Genomic DNA, 22,000 nt, shown 5'->3' with positions numbered 1-22,000 from the left:
GAAGGCTTACAAGTCCTGGATCCTTTTCTTTTACTCCACCTGGTCTGGATAGTTGGCTGAAGCTACTGCTGTAAATGACCTTAAGAACCACTTGGTGGGCCCGGTGCGATAGCGTAGTAGCTAAAGTCCTCACCTTGAACACACCGGGATCCCACATGGGCACCGGTTCTAATCCCGGCAGCCCCCGCTTCCCATCCAGCTCCCTGCTTGTGGCCTGGGAAAGCAGTCCAGGACAGCCCAAAGCCTTGGCACCCTGCACCCATGTGGGAGACTTGGAAGAAGTCTCTGACTCCCCTCCTCGCTGTATATCTGACTTTGCAAAAATAAATAAATAAATCTTTTTTTTAAAAAAAAGAACCACTTGGTGGTGCAGGGGGTCAGGAAAGGGACCCTCAACAGGCTACTCCTCTACCTTCAAGTGCCAGCATCACAAATGGACGCCAGCTCATGTCCTGGCTGTTCCATTTCCCATCCAACTCCCTGTAGTCTAAGAAAGCAGAAGAGGCTGGCCCAAAGCCTTGGGACCCTGCACCCAGTCCAGAAGACCCAGATGAAGCTCCTGGCTTCCGATCAGTTCAGCTCCAGCCATTGTGGCCGTTTGGGGAATGAAAACAGATGAAAGAGCTTTCTATCTCTCCTCTCTGTAAATCTGCCTTTCCAACAAATAAGCAAATATATCTTAAAAAATTTTAAAAAAAAGTAAGAACTACTCAGGTAGGTACTGTTGGTCTATGGACTCGCCACAGACACCAACAAGGGATGGATGCTGACATTTTAAGCGTGGCTTAACCTACCACACCTCAAGGCCACCCCACCCCAACCCCAAGATTCAAACCCTCAGCTGCAGATTTCACAGTCCAGAGACAGTAATTGCATCCCTAATTCTTCCAGAATTCTCAGTGGTTGCTGTGACCACAGCTATTCCTCTCACTTTTGGAGTTTCCCCTAAAACAGAAATGTTTGCCATGACTAGGCTTCAGAAGATATATGGATTCCTGAAATTATACTCAAAATTGTGTGTATGTACATGCATCTAAGAATATTTTAAGGACATAAGGCTTATGATTTCTTATTTTAAAAAGTCGAATATGTTGGTGACCCCTACAAAAAGCCAATTCACTTGAGAACAATGCAGCAGGACCTTGGTCACAAATCTCGCGGAAAGACAACCCTGCACAGGGTTAGAACAAAGCAATGATGACACTTGCCTTCCCGAATTCACAGGGTGACCATGATCTTAGATTGAGGATCTCAAAAAGGAACAGAAACAGACGTGACTGTTTACCTGCAATTCCTTATTAAAATTCTGCCACCTTACTGATTAATGCCACCCACATCCCAGCAGCTTGTGGGCTAGCGGGAAAACTCACCTATCTCCATTTCTATGAATGCTGCTTCATCTGGCAGGGCCCGTGGGATCACTCCAGGGTCACTGAAGCTGGTCCTCAACAAGGTAGCCATAGAGAAGAGGAACAGCATGGCAGCAAACACAGGTATAGCAGGAGACAGCTGCACGGCCAGGTAGCGGCATCTGAAAAACACAGGCAATTCAATATTTACTTCAACCTACCCTATGCTGATTGCCAGTTGTTGCAAGTACACAGTTTGGTCTTCACACAAAATGAGCAATACCTATGGAGAACATGTTATTTACTTCTTTTGAATTACCCCAAACTTCTACGTTGTTCTGCACACAGTAGGAGTTCAACAAATACTTAATTGATTGGTGTCACTCAGGACAGAAGATGGCCTGAGGGCTGGCATGGTATGATAGCAAGCTGATGCTCTACCTGCAGCACTGGCATCTCCTATGGTTGCCAGTTTGAGTCCTAGATGTTCCATTTTCCATCCAGCTCCCTGTTTGTGATCCGGGAAAGCAGTGCAGGATGGTCCAAGTGCTTGGGCCCTTGCACCTGCGTGGGAGACCCAGATGAAGCTCCTGCTTCCTGGCTTCAGATCAGCTCAGCTCTGGCCGCTGAAGTCATTTGGGCAGTAAACCAGCAGATGGAAGACCTCTCTTATCTCTTTCTCTGTAAAAATCTACCTTTCAATAAAAATAAATAAATCTTTAAAGATAGAAGACAGGGCCTGGCGCGGTGGCCTAGAGTCTAAAGTCCTCGCCTTGCACACCGGGATCCCATATGGGCGCCGGTTCTAATCCCGGCACCCCCGCTTCCCATCCAGCTCCCTGCCTGTGGCCTGGGAAAGCAGTCGAGGACGGCCCAAAGCCTTGGGACCCTGCACCCGCGTGGGAGACCCAGAAGAGGCTCCTGGCTTCAGATCAGCATAGCACCGGCCGCTGCGCTCACTTAGGGAGCGAATCATCGGACGGAAGATCTTCCTCTCTGTCTCTGCTCTCTGTATATCCGCCTTTCCAATAAAAATAAAATAAATCTTTAAGAAATGAAAAGAAATAAAGATAGAAGACAATCTCAAGGACCCTCCCTTAGACCAGGCCCTCCAATCAGCCCATTGGGTGCAATTATTTCCTCTACTTCAGGCAAGGCTCATTCCTGCTAAGGACTGGGAAGCAACTGAGTCTGGATCTCCAAGCAGCACAGGTTGATCTCATTTTGTGAAACTGCAGGGCTGTTCATATCCTGTATCCGGCATTAGAAGTGAGCAAAAATGAGGAGGGAGAGAAGATGGGGACCAATCAGGAAGCAGGCTCACAGTATCACAGGCTGTCTCAGCATAAGTGAAGACCAAAGAAAAGGTTCAGGGCCTCCAAGTGACTGCAAAATCCCTTCTGTGTCTCCTCAAGATCGTCAGCAAGGAGACGGGGCACTCACATCTTCTTAGTACCCCTTCCTGCCATTAGGTTCACTGCCCTCTTACCTCATAATGCACCTGAAAGCACATTCTTCTCCCTCTCTGGATAGCCCAGTTCTACTCATCATTTAGGTCCTGGAGACATCAGTACAATCGCTACCATCAACACAAAGACAATTTCTGAAGTGTTTAATGTATACATGCTGGGCACTGCACTAACCGCTATAAGCATTCTATCATGCAACTGGCACACTGAATCCAGGAGGCAGATTCTGTTATATCCATTTGATACATGACAAATATGGAATTGAAAGAAGTCTTGCCTCCTCGTCAAAAGGCCTGTGCTACACTGTAATAACTTCTCCCTCTCTACTCACTGTGTTCTTCATTGTCTAGCTGTTTTTCAGTATCTGGACCACATCTTCCCCAAATGAATCTCCTAAGGGCAAGAACTTAGTCATCTTGGCCCAGGAACACCTGGCTTCATATTCTGGCTCTCCTAGTTCCTAGCTGAGTGACCAAGTTCACTTCAATCTCCTTATCTGTAAAATTAGGGTAATAATAGTACTTCATGGAGTCACTGTGTGGAACAAATGTCCTAAATATAAATCAGGTGCTTAGAACTACACTTGACACATAGTAAACACTAAGTAAATGTTCGCTATTGACATTATCTTGATCTTATATTTCCAAGATGCTAATACGAGTAATGGAATAAAGAAGCTATCAATAAACACTTGTTGATCTGAGCCAAATTTCAAGTCAAGTAAACTGGGAATATGTGATGAGAGTTGCCATTGCCCTAGTTTTCTTCTCCTTTTCCTGAGGCACATTTCTTCTTCAAAACAAAAATCTTCTCTTGGAGGCAAACTCTAAGTGGATGAGCAAGGAGGAGAAAGAGAGCAGGGAAATAAGCTAAGGAAAAAGCTTACCTCATCAGCATGGGGAATAAGCAAGCTGCTTCCATTCAGAGCAAATGTTTAACCCGGGGTTGTATACTCGCTGAAGCTTCAGAACTACTCCCGTGAGATCCTCTTCCTCCCACCTCAATCTCCCTGCCACATACACAACTGCGTGGCAGGGAAGCGTGTGAACCAATTGGTATTTTAGGCTAAGCACTTTGTGATGAAGGTGAATATATATATATAATTTTTTTAAGCTAGAGATTATTTAAGTGGCTTTCTGATTTGCCTGCCAGTTGTTTTTAACAAGCCCTTGGTCTTATCATGTTTTTAAAAGATTTACTTCCTTCTCCTAAAAGAAATAGAGAACTGGAGGTCTGACAGCTGAGTTCACGGTAACTACAATTCATGCATATCACTCGTCTGACAATTACCCACCCTTCCATTTTTCTACTTCACTGGTACAGAGATAATTAAGCAGTGAATTCAGAAAGAAAAGTCACTTCCACCCATCAGGGACCCAAAGGAGACAACAGAAGCATGCGATTTTGTTTGGGCAAACAAGTGAAAACAGAAAGAATCTTCTTCTGAGTCATTGCCCATCACTAAATTCTCTCTTGAAGGCAAAGGTAATGACCTCAGGCCTCAAACTACTCTAGGTGTACAGTGTCCAATCAAAGACCTTAGGAAAGCCAGAACTACCAGACTGGCCAGCAAAGAGACTTTCATATCTTTGTTTTAAGGGAAAAGACACAGAGTGAGCAGAACAGCTAGAAGAAAAATTCAAAATTAATGCATTAATCCATGCATGGAAAGACCAGAACTTAGAAGTCCAGCTCCAACACCTGCTTGTGGGTCAGACAAAAGACAACTTGAATTTGAATTACACTACGCCATCAAGGATAAAGGTCTCTGTAAGCTCCATACAGAATATCTTCTGCACCTGCTAAAACAATACACTCTGTATGTCAACAAGTACACAACAAGCTCATTGTATTGTTCTCCTCCAGAGATGAGGCTACTGGCAGCCAGTTTTCTCTAGTGAGTGGGTGTAGCTGGGTGAGCAGATGTGGAACCAGTGAGCCTCTTCTACTCCAAGCAAGAAAAAAATTTGAGAGCCAGCAGCTATGACTGTTGTAAACTACAACCCATAATGTTTGGTCTTCAATAGCGATAATTTTTAAATATCCCCTAGAGTGGAGGGATAGGGGAAAGGTTGGTCAAAGAACACAAACTCTCAGTAAGGAAAAATAAGTTCAAGAAATATCCTGTACGTCATGGTGACAGTCAAGAGTAACATATCATATTCTTAAAAATTGTTAAAGAGAATAGGTTTAAAGAGTCCTCATTCCCCCCAAATTATAAATGCAAGGTAATACACACGTTAGTCTGTGTGATTTAGTCATTCCAAAATGCATACATATTTGAAATCATATTGTATGATGTACATATACATTTTTATGTCAGCTAATTAAAAAAAAAAAACACTACCCTAGGTGAGCCACATAATTGCAGAAAGCTGAAGGTCTATCTCTACCAGGAATAAGCTATGTGAATATTTAATAGTAATTTCCAAAACTGACCCCGATAGTTAGGGGTATCTTGGGAAAAGATTGGATCTGACATCCACCAATATGAGCTAATTGTTTTTGAAATCCCTCAGTACTTTCCATGTGTGTCACTTCTTGGAATAATAACATCCATGCATTTGTCAAAACAGAACTCTCCTTTGTCCTCAAAGTACCAAGAAACCCTCCTCCTTTCAAGGGTTAGAAGTTATTATTCTCCCTTGTGAATTTTGTAAAAGCAACCATGTCCCCAGTAAATCGTTATTTCTGCCACCCAAAGATACACCATAATTTTAAGCAATCCTCTATCAATTTCTTCACTGACTTCAGGACTCCTTAGTTGGCTTAACTGACAGAGCTCCCACATGTCCCAATGGACCCATGGTGGTACAGACCAGCACAAACCAGCAGTGCCAGGCTAGGGTGGTGTGTCATGTTCCATCCCCCACCCTTAGCATGACAGTTCAAGGGGGGAATTGGTGATGATGACACAGACTTGAAGTCACACAAGAAAACCCAAAAGAGATTCCTGAGTGCAGCTGGTTTAAAAAAGAAAAAAAAAATCTCAGACAAATTCCATAGCTGGAGTAAGCCTCACAGCCTGGCCACTTGGATCGGTATTCTCTGTAATATTCCGCTTTTAAGTCTCTCTGATACCTGTCTTGCTACAGTTTTTGTTTGTTCTTTTATCAGTCAGTCAACAAGTATTTACTAGCCTAATAAATTAAGAACAAGAGAAATGACAGTTGGTTTTGCTGGGAAACCATAACTAATATATGTGACATGCAAAAGAATAATTTGGGGCCAATATTTTAGTGTTACAATGGTGATTTGGAACTAAAAGTGGTCAGGGAAGAACTCTCTTGGGAGCTGGTGGCTGTTCGCAATTGCTCCATTTGCAGCTGTTAAACAAGACTCAATTTAAGGACCAGCACATACGCTTGCAGCAGCAGGAAGAGCCCAAGGATGCACTTTGGCCCCATATGGTAAAAACAAAAACAAAAACAAAAAACAGCATTTGAAGGCCCAGCACGGTAGCCTAGCGGTTAAAGTCGTAGCCTTGCACGTGCTGGGATCCCATATAGGCATCGGTTCATATCCTAGTGGCCCTACTTCCCATCCAGCTCCCTGCTTGTGGCTGGGAAAGCAGTCGAGCACTGGGACCCAGCACCCGCATGGGAGACCCTGAAGAAGCTCTGGGCTCCTGGCTTCAGATTGGCTGAGCTCCAGCTGTTGTGGCCACTTGGGGAGTGAATCATCAGACAGAAGATCTTCCTCTCTGTCTCTCCTCCTCTCTGTATATCTGACTTTGCAATAAAAAAAAAAAAAAAGCAGCCTTTGAAAAAAAAAAAAAAGAAGCAGCAGCAGCAGCAGCCTTTGCTCTGAGTCCTCCCAGACATGGATGGAATGTGTATCCTATTTACTGTCTTCCTTCTGTGGCCTGGAGATGCATGTCCTCCGTAAATTCATATTCAGCTATACCCCTCCCCATGTGGTGACATTTGGAAGGGTGGAATCTGGTCATCTAAGAACTCACTCTCATGAACAGGAAGTTGCCTCTTCCCTTTGGCCATGTGAAGGAGAATACAAGAAGAACATGGTCATCTACCAATCAGGAAGCAGGACCTCACCAGACACCAAATCTTTGCTCTAGGATTTCCCAGGCCAGATCACAGAAAAATAAACTTTGGTGGCTTATAAGCTCTACCCCCTTGCAGACTATGTAGTTGTTACAGCAGCCAGAACAGACTGAGATATTATGCTAAAGTACAAGAAATACACAGAACCACCCATAAAATTGTTTCCAGGATCTTGGGACAATGCTCAGAGTCTGGTGAAAGGAAACAAGTTTCCTTTAACACTAAAAACAAAGTCAGCTTCTAGGTTTACTGTTATAGGAGGGTCAGAAGGAAGTGTGTTATCCACTTTTGCTGCAGTAGTAATAGGGAAAAATTACCATAACTCCCTGCTCAAGAACTTAGAGCAATCTCTTTCTACCTATGATAGCAATACCCAAACTAGGGGCTGACATTGTAGAACAGTAAATTAAGTCGCCACCTGCAATACTGGCATCCCATATGAGTGCTGGTTTGAGTACCATATGATCTATTTCCAGTCTAGTTTCCTGTTATTGCACCTGAGAAAGCAGGAAATGTTGGGCCAAGTGTTTGGGCTTCCACCTCCCACATGGGAGACCTGGATGTAGTTCCAGGCTCCTGGCTTGGATATGGCACAGCCCTGGCCAGTGCAGCCACTTGGAGAGTGAATCAGAGAATGGAAGATTTGTGTGTGTGTGTGTGTCTTTTGTTTCTCTGGAACTCTGCCTTTCAAAACAAATAAGATAATTAAAAAAAAAAAGCAACAGTTTTTAAGGTCCAGCATTGTGGGCCCAGCACAATGGCTCAGCAGCTGAAAACCTCACCTTGCACACTCCATGATCCCATATAGGTGCTGGTTCATATTCCAGCTGCTCCATTTCCCACCTGGCTCCCTGCTTGCGGCCTGGGAAAGCAGTGAAAATGGGCCAATGCTTTGGGACGCTGCAGCTTCATGGGAGACATGGAAGAAACCTTTGGCTCCTGGCTTCAGATTAGCTCGGCTATGGCTGTTAAGGCCACTTGGGGAGTGAACCAGTGGAACAAAGTTCTTTCTCTATTTCTCCTCTCTGTAAATCAGACTTTCCAATGAAAATAAATAAATCTTTAAGGTGCAGCATCACAATATAGCATGCTGGACTACCAATTGCATTGTAGGTATCCCATATGAGTGCTGGGTTGAGTTCTAGCTACTCCACTTCCAACTGATTTCCCTGGCAATGCACCTGGGAAAGCAGAAAAAGATCGCTGAATTGCTTGGACCCCTGCACCCACGTGGGAGACCCAAATGCAGTTCCAGACTCCTGACTTCGGTCTGGCCCAACCCTGGTCCATTACAGCTCACTAACCAATGGATGGAAGATCTGCCTGCCTTCCCCTGGTCCCATCTTATTAACCCCACCTTTCAAATAAATAAATAAATAAATCTAGCTGCCATTGTTTGTTCATCACCATCATTAGGCTCTTAGCTTCTCATCATTCCACCCAGAAATACCCCAATAATTACCCTGAATTAGCTAGCTTCTTGCTACTGAGCTAGCATATGGTGCCCCCTTTGTTCTGAAACACAATACCAATTTCTGACATTTCTGAGGCAAATTTAGTAAGTCTCTTCTCTCCCTTAATAGCTAGCATCTCAACTGATGTCAGCTTGCCAAGGGACATCCCTGTTCTTTGTGCTTGTTTTTCTCAAGAGTGGATCACTATACTTAATTAAGACTCATTCTCAAAAGATGGGAGAGGCATTCAGTGGAGATCGACAACGTGAAACTCATTACTACAAAAGGTTGCAGAGGTAGAAAATACACAGAGAAATTCAAAATGACACAAATGTAAGGAACAGTTAAAGGAAAGCAAGCTGTTCAGGAGACATAACCCAAGCCTGCCTCAGTGGCATGCCTAATCAGGAAGTTCAGTTTGCCTGAAGACAGAAGCAACTACACCTTTCCAAAGCTGTCACGTGATTGACCAAGTCATACATTGCATCCTAACTTAGATGAAGCACAAGATTGACTGCCACAGAAAAAGTCTCAAAAAAACATGTTTCCTTTGTTAGAGATTGCAACAAAATCACTTTTTCTTCTTTTCTAATGTTACCTAACATACTCTGGGAATCTGAACTTTGTCATCATGTATGCTAATGTTCTATCATGTCAAGGTTCAGCTTTGGTCTACACAGTCTGTCCTCAAACCTGATAATTTTGTACTGTCAGATCTGCTTTTGCTACTCCATCCATCCCTAAGGACACTTCGTCCTTTGCATCAGGATCATACACAGAGAAACAGGGTTGGAAGTACCCACTGCTCAGATTTTTTCCAAACCGTTCCCATCTGGCAGTAAGGGGCTAGCAATGGCCAGAGAAGATATGTCTTCATCACCCCCTAAAGCTCCTTACATGCTACATTCACATTTAAAAAGGGGCTACCCCACTCCTGAAAGGTTACCAGAATGCCAAATCAAAATGCTGTCAGTGGGGGGCCAGCACCATTGCTCAGTACACTAATCCTCTGTCTGCAACCCCATATGAGTGCCAGTTCACGTCCTGGTTGCTCCACTTCCAGTCCATCTCTCCATTAACGTGCCTGGGAAAATGGCTCAAATCCTCAGGCACCTTACATCCACATGGGAGGCCCAGATGAGGCTCCTGGCTTCAGACCAGCTCAGTTCCAGCCATTTGCAGCCATTTAGGAAGTGAACCAGCAGACAGAAAATTCTCTGCCTCCTCTTTGTGTGTGTGTGTGTGCATGTGCATATGTGCGCATGTGTCTCCTTCTCTCTGTAACTCTGCCATTCAAATAAAAACAAATCTTTTTTTCTAAAAAAAAAAAAAATGCTGTTTGTCTTCCACCAAAAAAAATGCCTTTATTTTCTAGGAACCTGAACTTGAGAGACCCAAATAACCTAGGTGCCAGTAGGTAAAATATATATTAGGAAGGAAGAACCCAGAATGTTCTGGTCTAACATTTGTCATTATGCACGGATTTAATTTGAATGTCTTCAGGACTCTATAGCCAAAAAAGCTGCAATGAGATGAAAAGCACTGTCATACAGAGACACTGGCTGGCCAACTGACCAGGAGGAAACAGCCTTATTTCTGTGAGCCTGCTTCTCTCACCCACAAAGGGATGGTGAGAGTTTCCAAAGTCATTTCCAGTTCCATCATTCTATGAGTCTTGACTTCAAGACTCTCAAATATCAAGTGTATCCAGAATGTACTAATGCAGCAACAGTAATTGACTACCTACTCTTTACAAGCCCTGATGGAGAGCACTGGGGGGATTACTCAGACATGGGAAAACATCCTTGCCTGATCCTGCAAGAGCTCCTATACATCAGTCGAGGCCAGTAACACCTGAAAAGTGCCATCAGTGCAGAATTCAGAACTACAATCAGCATCATGTGACTATTCGTTAAATGATAAGGTTGCATGATTAGATCAATGAAGCTCTCAAAGACTCAGGAAATAATTGAGTGGTTGGCATCCTGGTGCAGTGCATTAAGCCACTGCCTGCAGCACAGGCATTGCATGTGGGTGCCAGTTCGAATTCCAGTTGTTCCATTTGCACCTACTAAATGTGCCTGGGAAAAAGTAGTGGAAGAAAGCCCAAGTGTTTGGGCTCCTGCCACCCACATGGGGAATGTAGAAAGTTCCTGGCTCCTTGGCTTCAACCTAGCCCAGGCCTATCAGATCAAGCCATTTGGGAAATGAACCAGCAGATGGAAAATTCTCTCTCTCTCTCTCTCTCTCTGTGTGTGTGTGTGTGTGTGTGCACGCGCGTGTGTTCCCCCCTCTTTGTAACTCCACTTTTCAAATAAACAAATACATCTTGAAAAAATTGAAAACTCATTGAAAAGGAGGTAGAATTTGAACAGGCTAGGAGAGGTAGAACAATTCCTAAGAGATATTACAAAGCTTCACTCGCTTCATCCAGTTCAATGACTCCATTGGCAATAACGCACACCAAAAGCACCTATGGGAACCAATCCAACAGAAACCCATCTGGATGGTAGCTGGGTGTAATTTCCTTCATATATGGTCTTAAAATATAGCAGGCTACTTCTACTTCAAGGGTCAAGAGTCGCACAGTAATCCTCACCATAAGAGCAGCCTGAGTATCTTGCTCCCACTGGAGGGATCTGGTTGCAAAATTAAACAGAAAGCTAGGAAGCCAATTCCAGGCGACAATGTGCACTGGGGCCTTTCCCCAAGGCCACACTGAATCAGCAAGTTGAATGGGATTAAACAACAGCCTTTCAGGAGCTGGACAGTTCACAGGTTGTCAGTGTCAGTCGGCTCTAGTGTCCTAACATCCCAGGCCAAAGTGGCAGCTGTGCAGCCAGCATACAAGCCAAATAGGGTTTGAGCCCAAACAGCTGAAACCTGTACATGTGTACAAAGGTGAAACTGGCAAACACACTCATGTTTCCTAAATCCAATTAACTCGCCCTCCAAATTAATTAGGAACTCTTTGTTTTTCCTTTAAACATTATACAATCTTCACCCTGCTTTTAAATGGAAATACATTTACTATGAATACAAAATGCAGCTATCTGCTGGTAATCGATACTCTCCTTTTGTGGTGTATTTGAATCTTGTAAACATTCAGAGTTATACAGAATTTCAGCCTCTCGGAGTTGCAAGGGGCTTACTGACGATCTAGCCTGATCACCCTGTCTAATCTATCACAGTAGCCCTAAGAGATAGCTACCCAGATTCTCCACAAACACTTAAAAAAAACTTGGGGGAGGGGAGGTCTGGCACAGAAGAATAGCATGCTGATCCTTTGCCCTGCAGGAGTGGCATCTCATGTGGGTACCAGTCTGTGTCTCAACTGCCCTACTTCTGATCCAGCTCCCTGCTTACGGCCTGAGAAAGCAACAGAGGATGGCTCAAGTCTTTGGGCTCCTGCACCCATGTGGAAGACCTAAAAATACCTCCTGACTCCTAGCTTTGGATTAGTTCAGCTCTGGCCATTACTGCCATTTGAGGAGTGAACCAGTGGATGGAGGACCTTTTCGTCTCTCTTTCTCTCTGTAAAATCTGCATTTCGAATAAAAGTAAATAAATCTTAAAAAAAAAAAACAACCAAGAAAAGGGTCATCTATGAGCGGTCCAGTGCCAAATTCATAACAAACATGCTCTGCATGACGGGCAAAGGAGGAAGCCTACTTGCTGATCATACCCAGTTCCCCAGGACAAAGAAGACTCCCATCCCCAGGCATGGCCCAGGGTGGGGTGTGGATGGAGGTTGCTTCGTACACCTTCACAAACACTTCAAGGAGTACAGAGCTCAGTGCCCTCCCTCTCAGGTGGGCAACCTTTTGTATCACACAAGGTCAATCAAATGTCTATCCACAGATAGTGAAAGGGCCCTGCCATGCAAAGTCGAGGTCTGGAAAACCTCAGACTGAAAGGCTAGCCACCCGCACCACCAACACCATATGGTTTTCATTAAGTGACAGCCATGTGTCTGACTGGACTTCTCAGGACATCTGGCTGACCCAGAGTTGTGCCACGGGTGCCTATAAATCAACTTACACTTGTTCCTAAGCACCTGCTGCAAGCAGATCCAGAGCCAGATGTGACTCAAAGTTCGCACTGTCTTCCCACAAGAAAAAAAAAAAAAAAAAAAAAAAGCAGCAGCCAGAGAACATAGAGCCTACACTCCTAGACAACTGGAGGATGAAAACGGACAGCTGTCTGCCTAGTCCAACACCCTCTCCCAAGCCAAGACAGAGTGAGGCCAGTTGATCTCCTGGGGTCTGACTGAGTTCTAACACTAACAAAAGAGCTCATATCCTGCCCCACACCCCCACAAATCCTACCCACCACTATATGGCTGGTAGTAAAATATAGACTCTGAAGAAGGAGGTCAATTAAGAAAAAATTCCTCCGAGGAATGCCAATGTGCCTTTCAGTGTGGCACTGGCTAAGCTAGGGCAACCAACCATCACCTGCAACACCTGTACTTGACAGACACATGCATACACACATATACGCTCAGGCACATCAACAAATACAACCCACAAGTCACAGTAAAAAAAGCCTCATCACTTGGGGACCTCTCCTCTTCGGCCAGATTTATACTTCCCCATTCCATTCCTCAGTTAATACTATTTGCTTCCTTTTCGTCTCCTCCCATCATCCATTCCCCAGGTCCTACCCTCAAATATATTTACTCTTTCATGCAGACAGCTGGAGCCCAGGGCAGTTTTACAGGCAACCGTGCCCTTCGTATTGGTGGATAAAACACAATAAAAAATTTGGTGGTTGGGGTGGCTGGGGGCAGGGGGATGTCATTGAAGGGGGAAAAAAAAAAACCCTCAGTGTCTGTCAAGGAGTAACTTGGCTAATTATGGGCAATCTTCTACAGAGGCCTCCATGTAACAGATCCAAATCAGAGACTCTGTCACCGACTCCCAGATACAAAAAGGGCTAAACGGTAATAGCTCCCAGTTCCAAGTTCCCTTGGCCAGCCAAAGCAGAGGTTTTGGGCCCAGAAAGATTGGCTCCCTCAAAGCCTGGAAACAAATCTTATCTCTGTTTTTGAATGGTTCTAAATCATAATCATGTCACCAGAGAAAGGAACAGGGACAAAAAGATCAAGAGAGAAGGAAGAAGGATAGAGAACACAGTGCATTTTGTACTTCCAAAAAGAAAACAAGACAGAAATTAGGCAGAAACACACACACACACACATACACTTGCAGAGAAAGAAGGCTGCAAAAAAGAAAAAAAAAATGTTATGCACATGCTTGTCTGACTTCACATGCTCACTGGTACCACACAGGAGCACAAGTGCATACACACACACAGCCATGAAATGGACTGAAAGCAGCTAAGAAGCCTTTAGCAGCCAGCCCAACTTCAACAAACGCTTGACAAAGTCAGCAGCAGCAGCAGCTAAGAGCGTTAAACAAAGAGCTTCTCTGACCTTACTTTTCCAGCCCTCCTCTAAACCGGGCTCCCTTCTCCCACTGGTATTACTCAAGCCAGCTGCAACCATCAAAAAGTCTGGCAAAGCAGCCCAAAAATCACTCTGGATGCACCGCAAAAGCCTGAAGCCCTTATAGAGGGAAAAAAAAAAATCCCCAAAGGTAGCAGTGTTCATTTTAATTAGCCATAAAAGCAGGCCAAAGAGTCACCTCCTACTTCCCCAGGCCACACCCCAGAATGGAAGCTCCGTTTCAACCCCCCAGCCCCATACATAAACGCTGTAGCAGGCTTTCATCAATGCCATGTGCGGTCAACACGCACACCCCTCAACTCCTCTAGGCCCTCGTCACAGTAATCCCAAAACAATTAGCACTGCTGCCATCCCCAGAGTGCAGAGCCTTCTCAGCACACCCAAGAGTGGTGCCAAAGTGCCCTAGAATCCTACTAGCCACCTCCCTAGAGCAGTGGCCTACACACACTTCAAACAGTCACGCTAGTACTAGGCAGTATGACATCACAGAACAAAATAACTTCAAGGATGGGATCAAGAGTTGTTTATGCTGAATAACTGCAAGGGGGAAAAAAAGAGCAACTTGCTTTTTAATAAGCACACACGTGCCACACAGCCAGCTACTGTGTGACACAGTGGCTACCCATCTGTGGGGTCTCCTCGTAGTTAGCTTGTCAACGTCAGAGCCAGGTGAGGGCTGAGCCCTAACGGAATAGGACTCAAGATAAGAGTTGGTGAGTGCTGCTGGGTGGCGAGAGGTGTCCCGAGGCGTAAGAGGGATACAGAGGAGGCCTTTGGCACCATGCTCCTAAGAAGACTGAACAGAAGGAGGGAATAATAATTACGATAACCTCCTCTTATTTCCCTTTCCAAGAGGTAGTCCCGCATCAGTGCCACAAAACTGGCATGGAAGGATGGAAGTTCTTGTCATGGTTTTTTGTTTGTTTTATTTTGTTTGCTCATTTAAGGAAGAACATACTCTGCTATAATCACAAAGCAGCGAATTCAGCTGATGTGATCTAAAGACATTACTCAAGAAAACACTAGAAGTCATCCAAGAACTAGGACTAGCCACAAATTCCAGGAAGCCTCCGACCCACCGCCCCCATCCACCCCTGGCAAATCCAAAGTAAATACAGTCAAGTGATTTTACTCAATGAAAACTCACTCAAAGGCGAAGAAGAGTGTACATGTCCCCAGGATGAGGAAGAGGGTCAAGTAGAAGATGCCCTTTTGCCGTGCCATCATGACCCGGCCATCACAGCAGAAAGTGTTCCTGCCAGGGAGCTTCTCCCACTTCCGGGTCACTTTCTTTCTCACCACCATCACCGACATGATTGGGATCCCCAGTCCAGGAGGGGCTGTATAATCACACAAGGAAACAGACAGAGGCTGCGCCCAGCTTGGAAATCCTGTGGGTGGCAATTGCTGCTGCTTGAGCTGCTCGGTCAAGCATCATCAGACGTCCAGTTGCTACTCCTAAGAAAAAGCACAAGAAAGAAAGACAAAATAAGAAAATACACTTCCATCCTCTTCCCCTGGAGGCAGAAAGATGAAGATGTGGGAGAATTTCACTTCCAATGTGCTCGTCCTCTGGAAGGAGGAGTCATCAAAGCCTTTCCTAAAACAACAGGGCAGGGGGGATTCCTGTTAAGTAAACCTTTATGCTTCCAATCAAATACTGATGAACTGACAATCAAGGAGCCTTGGAACTCACAGATCTCCGTAGGGGGCAGCCCAATTATTTTGTCTGGGAAATCAATAAACAGAGAACCAGAGAGAGGAAGGAACTTAACCAGGGTCACACAGCAGCACAGCTGAGGCAAGAAAGCATGTCAGCTACTAACTGCATGTCCAGGGTGCTTGCTGCCAAAGAGGAACCTTCTCCAATCTTCTTTACCAGGACTGTGCTGATAACAGTAGCATTTCTGTCCTGAAGGAACCATTCCCTCCCCCTCCTGCACTTCTTCACCTTGCCACTCAAATATGAATCACACACCAGGGAACGAGCCAGCCTCTGGCCAGGCCGGGAGGTTCTGAACACTCTGTACACACACACAGGCTCCCTCACACGCACACACACACACACACACACACATTATATTTACACAAAACCGAGTTCTCCCAATGAAACCCTCAGTAACTTCCTGAGTCCAGGAAATGAAACAATTGGGCTGCTCTAACCTTTGTGGGAATCTTAATGAAACCACATCACACAGCCGAAGGTGAAAGGCTGACTTAAGCAGAGATCGTGGAATCATTGGCGTTTCATGAAGGGTATTGAGGGGGAGACTAGGGGCAGGGGAGGAGATGACAGCAGCTGAGTTCAGGGCTACTTCCTGGGACACGTCCTAAGTGCCATCTCTGCTCAGCATCCCGAATTCCCAGGCCTAGCCTTTCTCAGTCCCCGCCAGCCTCCTGCTGCCAGGGGCGGTGCAATGTGGCCTCTATTTACTGATACCACATGCCCCACGCTGGCAAGACCAAGGCGGAAGCCTGCGGCCCGACTGACGAGCGAGAAAACAACCAACTGGAGATTATTCCCCGGGTTGGAGAGGGCAAGGATCCAAGGAGCAATCGAGAACCGAGCCGGAGAAAGGAGAAGGAAGAAGACTTGGAGAAAGGGGAGGGGGTCCCAGGGGTGCAGAGGGACACTTCCTTTGTGTAAAACTAACCTGCCAAAACAATCTCCTTGTGATCCACTGGCCCAGCAGGAGAAAGGGCGACCAGGAAGGGGAACCCGACCACGGAGAACAAAGATCAAAATCCGCCGGGAAACCAGCAATCGGTCCACCAGTCCGGACTGCCCCCACCCCTTCCCAAGCCTCCCCGCCCAGGCCCCAGTCCCGGCCGGGCCGCAGGAGCCGCCTTGGGAGGCCTGCCCTCGCCTCCACCACGCCGAGGACCACCGCCCCAGGCAGTTTGGGACGCGCGCCCGTCCACACGCACACGCATCCACACGCTCGTACACACTCACACCCCGCCACGTGTAGTCACCCCGGGCCAGGGGCTTGGCGGCTGGCCGAGTTGAGAAGGGCGGTGCCTGCGTGTCTGCGTCCCAGCGCCGCCGCCGCCAGCAAAGGGGAGGCAAACCCCTCAGGCAGCTGAGCCCGGGAGCCTCCCACCTCCACCCCGCTTTACCTGAACCCAGGAGACCGAACTCCGGCCGGCAGCAGAGGACAGTGAGGGAGCAGCCCCAGGGGACCGTGTCCGCCGCCCCAAGGTGGCAGCGACTTCTCCCCAATCCGGGAGACTGCCTCCTCCTGACAAGGGGCCCCTACAGGAGGGCCCCTGAACCAGCTGTGGCAACCGCCCACCGCTGGCCGAATGGAACGCTCCTCACGTCACCAGGTCGCTCCAGTAGTGGCTCGCATCCTATTGGCTGTTCAGCCTCAGCGCCTCCGCCCCTACCGCCCCTACCCCGAGCTTCCATTGGCAACTCAGAACGCCACTCCACGCTGCCTCCGCCCACTCCCCCACCCAGCTCTCTGCTACTTGCCCACCTGCCAAGTCACTACCAGCTTCTCTTTGGGGTCCTAGTAGGCAGTATGCGAAGTGTTACCTTCTAGTGATATAGTTCGGCAGCGATGGAGAGGGAGGGTGGTGCTGGTGGGACAAGGATTAGCGGGGACCAGCCCCCTCCCTGTCCGAGACCCACTGCCTCTGTCTCTGTCTCTGTCTCTGTCTCTCTCTCTCTCTCTCACACACACACACACTCGGGAAGATGCTGAAGCCACGCTAGCTCAAGATCCGGGTGCTCACTGCAAACCGGGTCCGCCCTGTGCTTCTCCAGCCCTCTTACATTCAAATCTACCGGAACTCCGATGTTACTCGTGAGCCGCAAGAAGGTACACCCTGTACCTCCCAAGTCCCGGGCGGCAGCCAAGGACCTCCTCAACCACCACCACTGTCTCCCTCACTCTGGCCTGCATCTCTAAGGCTTTCAGAACAAAACAAACAGAAACGGGAAGTTGAAAGGGTAACTGTTCCCGCGAACAGTTTTGCAGCCGCAGAAACGAGTAATTGATCTTGGATGAGAGCACAAGGAGCGCCAATCCTTCCAGGTAGCTAATGAAGTAAAGATTGCCAAGAAGGTTGGCAATCTATATTGGATTTGGAGAGCTTATGATAATTAAGCAGAGGAATCCACTACAGAATTTCCAGTCACCAACCAGCTTAATTCCTTCCTTCTGCCACTCTTCTGCAGTCACTGCTGTCTTGAGCCATTGCTAGTGACCCAAGAGAGCTTCAACCGTGAAAAGGCTGAGACTGGAATGGCGAAAATGGTGGAGGACCGCATTATTCTACTGTAGGGTGAACTTTATAAAGCATCCTGTTTCCACGGGTGTGGCTAGTGGAAATTAAAAAAAAAAAAAAAAAAAAAGACGGGACGTGGCCTCTGTTGAGAATGAGTGGCTATCTCACCTGCCTGAGCTTGCCTCAAGTTTGTTCAGATTGAGGCTGTTTTGTTGGTTGAAGGGCCAGCTGTTACAAGGTCAAGGGCTTTTTCCCCCTTCCAATGTTAAGGTCCCATATGAAATGAAACTGAAATCTACACCATTTCACGATAGTCTACATTTGACACTTTCATAGCACCCTTCCATAAAAAAAAATTTAAAGGATTAAAAAATAACTAGGTAATTCCCTTATGAGACAGAAGCATTATAATTAATTTGTAGAGGAAAGTATATCTTTACAACCCTTCTATTATTCCTTATTCTAACCGTCAGTTTATTCCTTACGAAGTGTATGACAAGCTGCATTGCCTCCAGGGGTGTTCTTTGATTGTGTAAGGTGCTGGTAATATGGAAGGAAGAGGTGGACTTCTTTGGCCACACCAGCTCTCTGAATTCCCAAGCCTGGGTGTGTATCAGATGCCCTTAAGATGAGCATGGTTACCTCAGCTGCCATCCTTCTGACTATGGAGAAGTCACAGGTAGGTCTCCGTAGCACTCAAACATACTTTGCCCAGAGCTCAGAAGCAGGTGGAGCCTGTGGAGTCCTGGAATGAATGTGTCATAGCAACACATTCCTCGGGGTGGCCCCTCCCTGCTTTGGGTCACATTTCCCCTGGGATTAAGTGGCTATGTCAATCAGACTTCTAATTACAATTTATTATTAGTCGTGCTCCCCACTAAGAAAAAAAAAATCAGGAAAAATTTATAGGGGATGATAATCCATTGCACTTCCTTTTAGGTAATTACTTTCTTTTATGTAATCCTTAAAATCTCAATGCAAACATAACTAATGACTATAGACAGATTCCTCCCACCCCCATTCTCTTCTCTTTCTTCCACTTTGTGAATCCAAATTGGTATTGAATCTTTGGGGCTACTTTTTATTGTTTTTAAAGATTTGTTTTGCTTATTTGTGAGTGTGTGAGTGTGTGTGTGTGTGTGTGTGTGTGTCAGAGAGAGAGAGAGAGAACAAGAGAGAGAGTTTCCATCTGTGAGTTCAATGGCCTGTGGTGCTATATAGGCCAGGCCAAAGCTAGATGCCTAGAACTTATCCATCCTGGTCTCCCACATGGAAGTTACAAGCCCAAGTACCTGTGCCATCTTCTGCCACTTTCCAAAGGACCATTATCAGGGAATTGGATCAAAAGTGGGGCAACCAGTACTCATATTGTTGCTCATATGGAACGCTGGCCACAACACCAGCTCCATTGTTGATTCTCTTCAAGGGGAGTAACAGGCAGTGATGCTCTCTCAAAACGTAATTAAGATGTAGTCTTCCAGGGGGTTGGCATGGTGGTACAGAGGGTAAAGCCACCACCTGTTACACTGGCATCCCATGTAGACATAGGTTCATGTCCCAGCTGCTCCACTTTTGATCCAGCTCCCTGTTAATGACCTGAGAAAAACAGAAGAAGACAGCCCATATGCTCAGACCCCTGCCAGCCAGGTAGAAGACCTGGAAGAAGCTCCTGGTTCCTGAGTGAGGCAAGCACAGCCCTGCCATATGCCTCTTTGTGCCTGTCTTCTCTCTGCAACTCTGATTCAAAATAAATAAATCAATCTTTACTATATATAACACAAATAGATCTTTTATATAAAGTTGATGCTGGTAACACCAGCATTCCATATAGATACTGATTGAAATCCCAATTGTACCACTTCTGATCCAGCTCCCTGCTAATGAGCCTAGGAAAGCAACAGACGATAGGCCAAATGTCTGGACCTCTGGCATCTATGTAGGAGATTCAGATGAAGTTACTTGCTACTGGTTTTAGAAAGGTTTAGCCCCAGTCATTGCAGCTATCTGGGTAATAAGCCAATAAAAGATTCTCTCTCTCTCGTTATGCCTTTGAAATGAATAAATACATAACTTTTAAACTGTCACTGCCAGGCTGGAGCTTGATCCAGCAGATCTTTTCTGCAGTCTCCCAAAGACCTATTTGGCACTGTATCCAAGAACTGACACACAAAGCATCAGCCTTCAACTCCACCTGCCCCAGTCCCCTTGTCCCACCCCTATGCAAATGTCCCTTCCTGCCCCACCTAGCTGACTTGCAGTCCTCTCCTTACTTTGCAGCTATAAATAAATGCAGTTTATATTTGTAGACTGAATGAGAAAAAAAATCACGCTGCCCTGCCCACACATAGCCAGCTAATATTGTTAAGCAATATTTGTTTCCCTAAGGCTTGGCCTGGTGTCACCAACATAGAAGAGGCAGGTTAGCATGTAACATGAAAAGCACATAAGCCTGATGTCCAGGCAGACCTAGGTTCAAATCCTGATGGTGCTATTTCATAGCTTGTATAACCTTATGTTTCCCCCTGATTAGAAGAAGCATGGAAAATAACCTTGCTTTAGTCAAGCACCTGTTTTGCAGCACCACCTTCTCCACCTTGCTGTTACGTTGTCTGTTTCAACAACAAGAGAGCAGTGGCTTTCATTAAGCACCTCCTGTGTTCCCAGCACTGGGCTGGCATTGGCCACTCACCTCAGAGAGTGCAAAGCACCTTTAAGATGTCTGTACATGAAAGTCAATCACATAGAACACACAATGAAACCACCTGCAGTGTCAGCAAAAGTGTGCCTCAAATGCTACTGAACTGCTCAAAACTGAGTTGCTCTTTCTCCCTCTGATATCTGTCTGCCACTGCTAGTTCCCAATTTGCTTTCATCTCTAAACTATGTCAGCACATGGCATGATTTTAGATGCCATGTGGAACCTTCAACATTCACCCTAAGACTAGCCTCTCATTAAACAAGAATTGTTAACAACAGCAATGGAGACCATTTATTGAGGATGTCTTCTGCAGGGATTGTGCTTGATGCTTTATACAAATTAGATTCCCAGGTCACAGTCTCAACATGATGTCCAAGTGAGAGCATCTGATCCTGATTTGGCACATACCTGGTATTTGACTCTGCCCAGTCCTCTCATTCCAGGAGCTGACATATGAGGCTATGTAGCTCCAAAACATAAGCTGGCTTATCAGTCAATCACTAAGTATGCATTGAACACCCACAGTATGCCCAGCCTGTGCTAGGCACTATGGGAAATACCAAAGAAGTATATGGCATGATCCCAGCTGCCAACAAACAAAAAACATTCCAGGGAAGAAAAGACTGGCATCTATGAAGTCTTCAAAGAAAAATACGAAACATTGCAGAGTCAAATTCAAAACAATGTGCAACAGTCTCATAACTAAGGATGGCTTGCCTCAACAGGTTGTGCCCATCAAATACTCTCAGTATAAGAGTAAATGGGGCCCGGTGCAATAGCATAGTGGTTAAGGTCCTCACCTTGCACACGCCAGGATCCCAAATGGTCGCCAGTTCTAATCCCAATGACCATGCTTCCCATCCAGCACCCTGCTTGTGGTCTGGGAAAGCAATGGAGGACGGCCCAAAGCCTTGGAACCCTGCACCCATGTGGGAGACCTGGAAGAGCTCCTGGCTTCTAGCTTCAGATTGGCGCAGCACCAGCCATTGCAGTCCCTTGGGGAGTGAATCATTGGACTGAAGATCTTCCTTTCTGTCTCTCCTCCTCTCTGTATATCTGCCTTTCCAATAAAAATAAATAAGTCTGGGCCCAGCGCAGTGGTGCAAGTGGTTAAGGTCCTCGCCTTGCACGCCCGGGATCCCATATGGGCTCCGGTTCTAATCCCGGCAGCCCCGCTTCCCTTCCAGCTCCCTGCCTGTGGCCCGGGAAAGCAGTCCAGGACGGCCCAAAGCTTTGGGAACCTACACCCGCGTGGGAGAC

General features: G+C 46.2%; 1 protein-coding gene across 1 annotated transcript in view; it reads right to left on the bottom strand.

The window, feature by feature from the left end:
• ZDHHC9 (zinc finger DHHC-type palmitoyltransferase 9) overlaps window positions 1–17,100 on the bottom strand; it is a 39,418-nt gene extending 22,318 nt beyond the window's left edge. The window contains exons 1-3 of the mRNA XM_040999638.1: window positions 16,927–17,100; window positions 14,954–15,264; window positions 1,371–1,531 (exon numbers count right to left, since the gene is read on the bottom strand). Of these exons, the coding sequence (XP_040855572.1) occupies window positions 1,371–1,531; window positions 14,954–15,120 (328 nt within the window). The 5' untranslated portion in view covers window positions 15,121–15,264; window positions 16,927–17,100. The remainder of the gene's footprint in view (window positions 1–1,370; window positions 1,532–14,953; window positions 15,265–16,926) is intronic.
• Window positions 17,101–22,000: the final 4,900 nt, after the last annotated feature.

Source organism: Ochotona curzoniae, unplaced genomic scaffold (genome assembly GCF_017591425.1).
Source record: "Ochotona curzoniae isolate NIBS_2020 unplaced genomic scaffold, NIBS_Ocur_1.0 scaffold_1852, whole genome shotgun sequence".
Taxonomy (NCBI): Eukaryota; Metazoa; Chordata; class Mammalia; order Lagomorpha; family Ochotonidae; genus Ochotona; species Ochotona curzoniae.
Note: the sequence above shows the minus strand (reverse complement) of the source record. Positions and strands in the feature narration are given on the sequence as shown.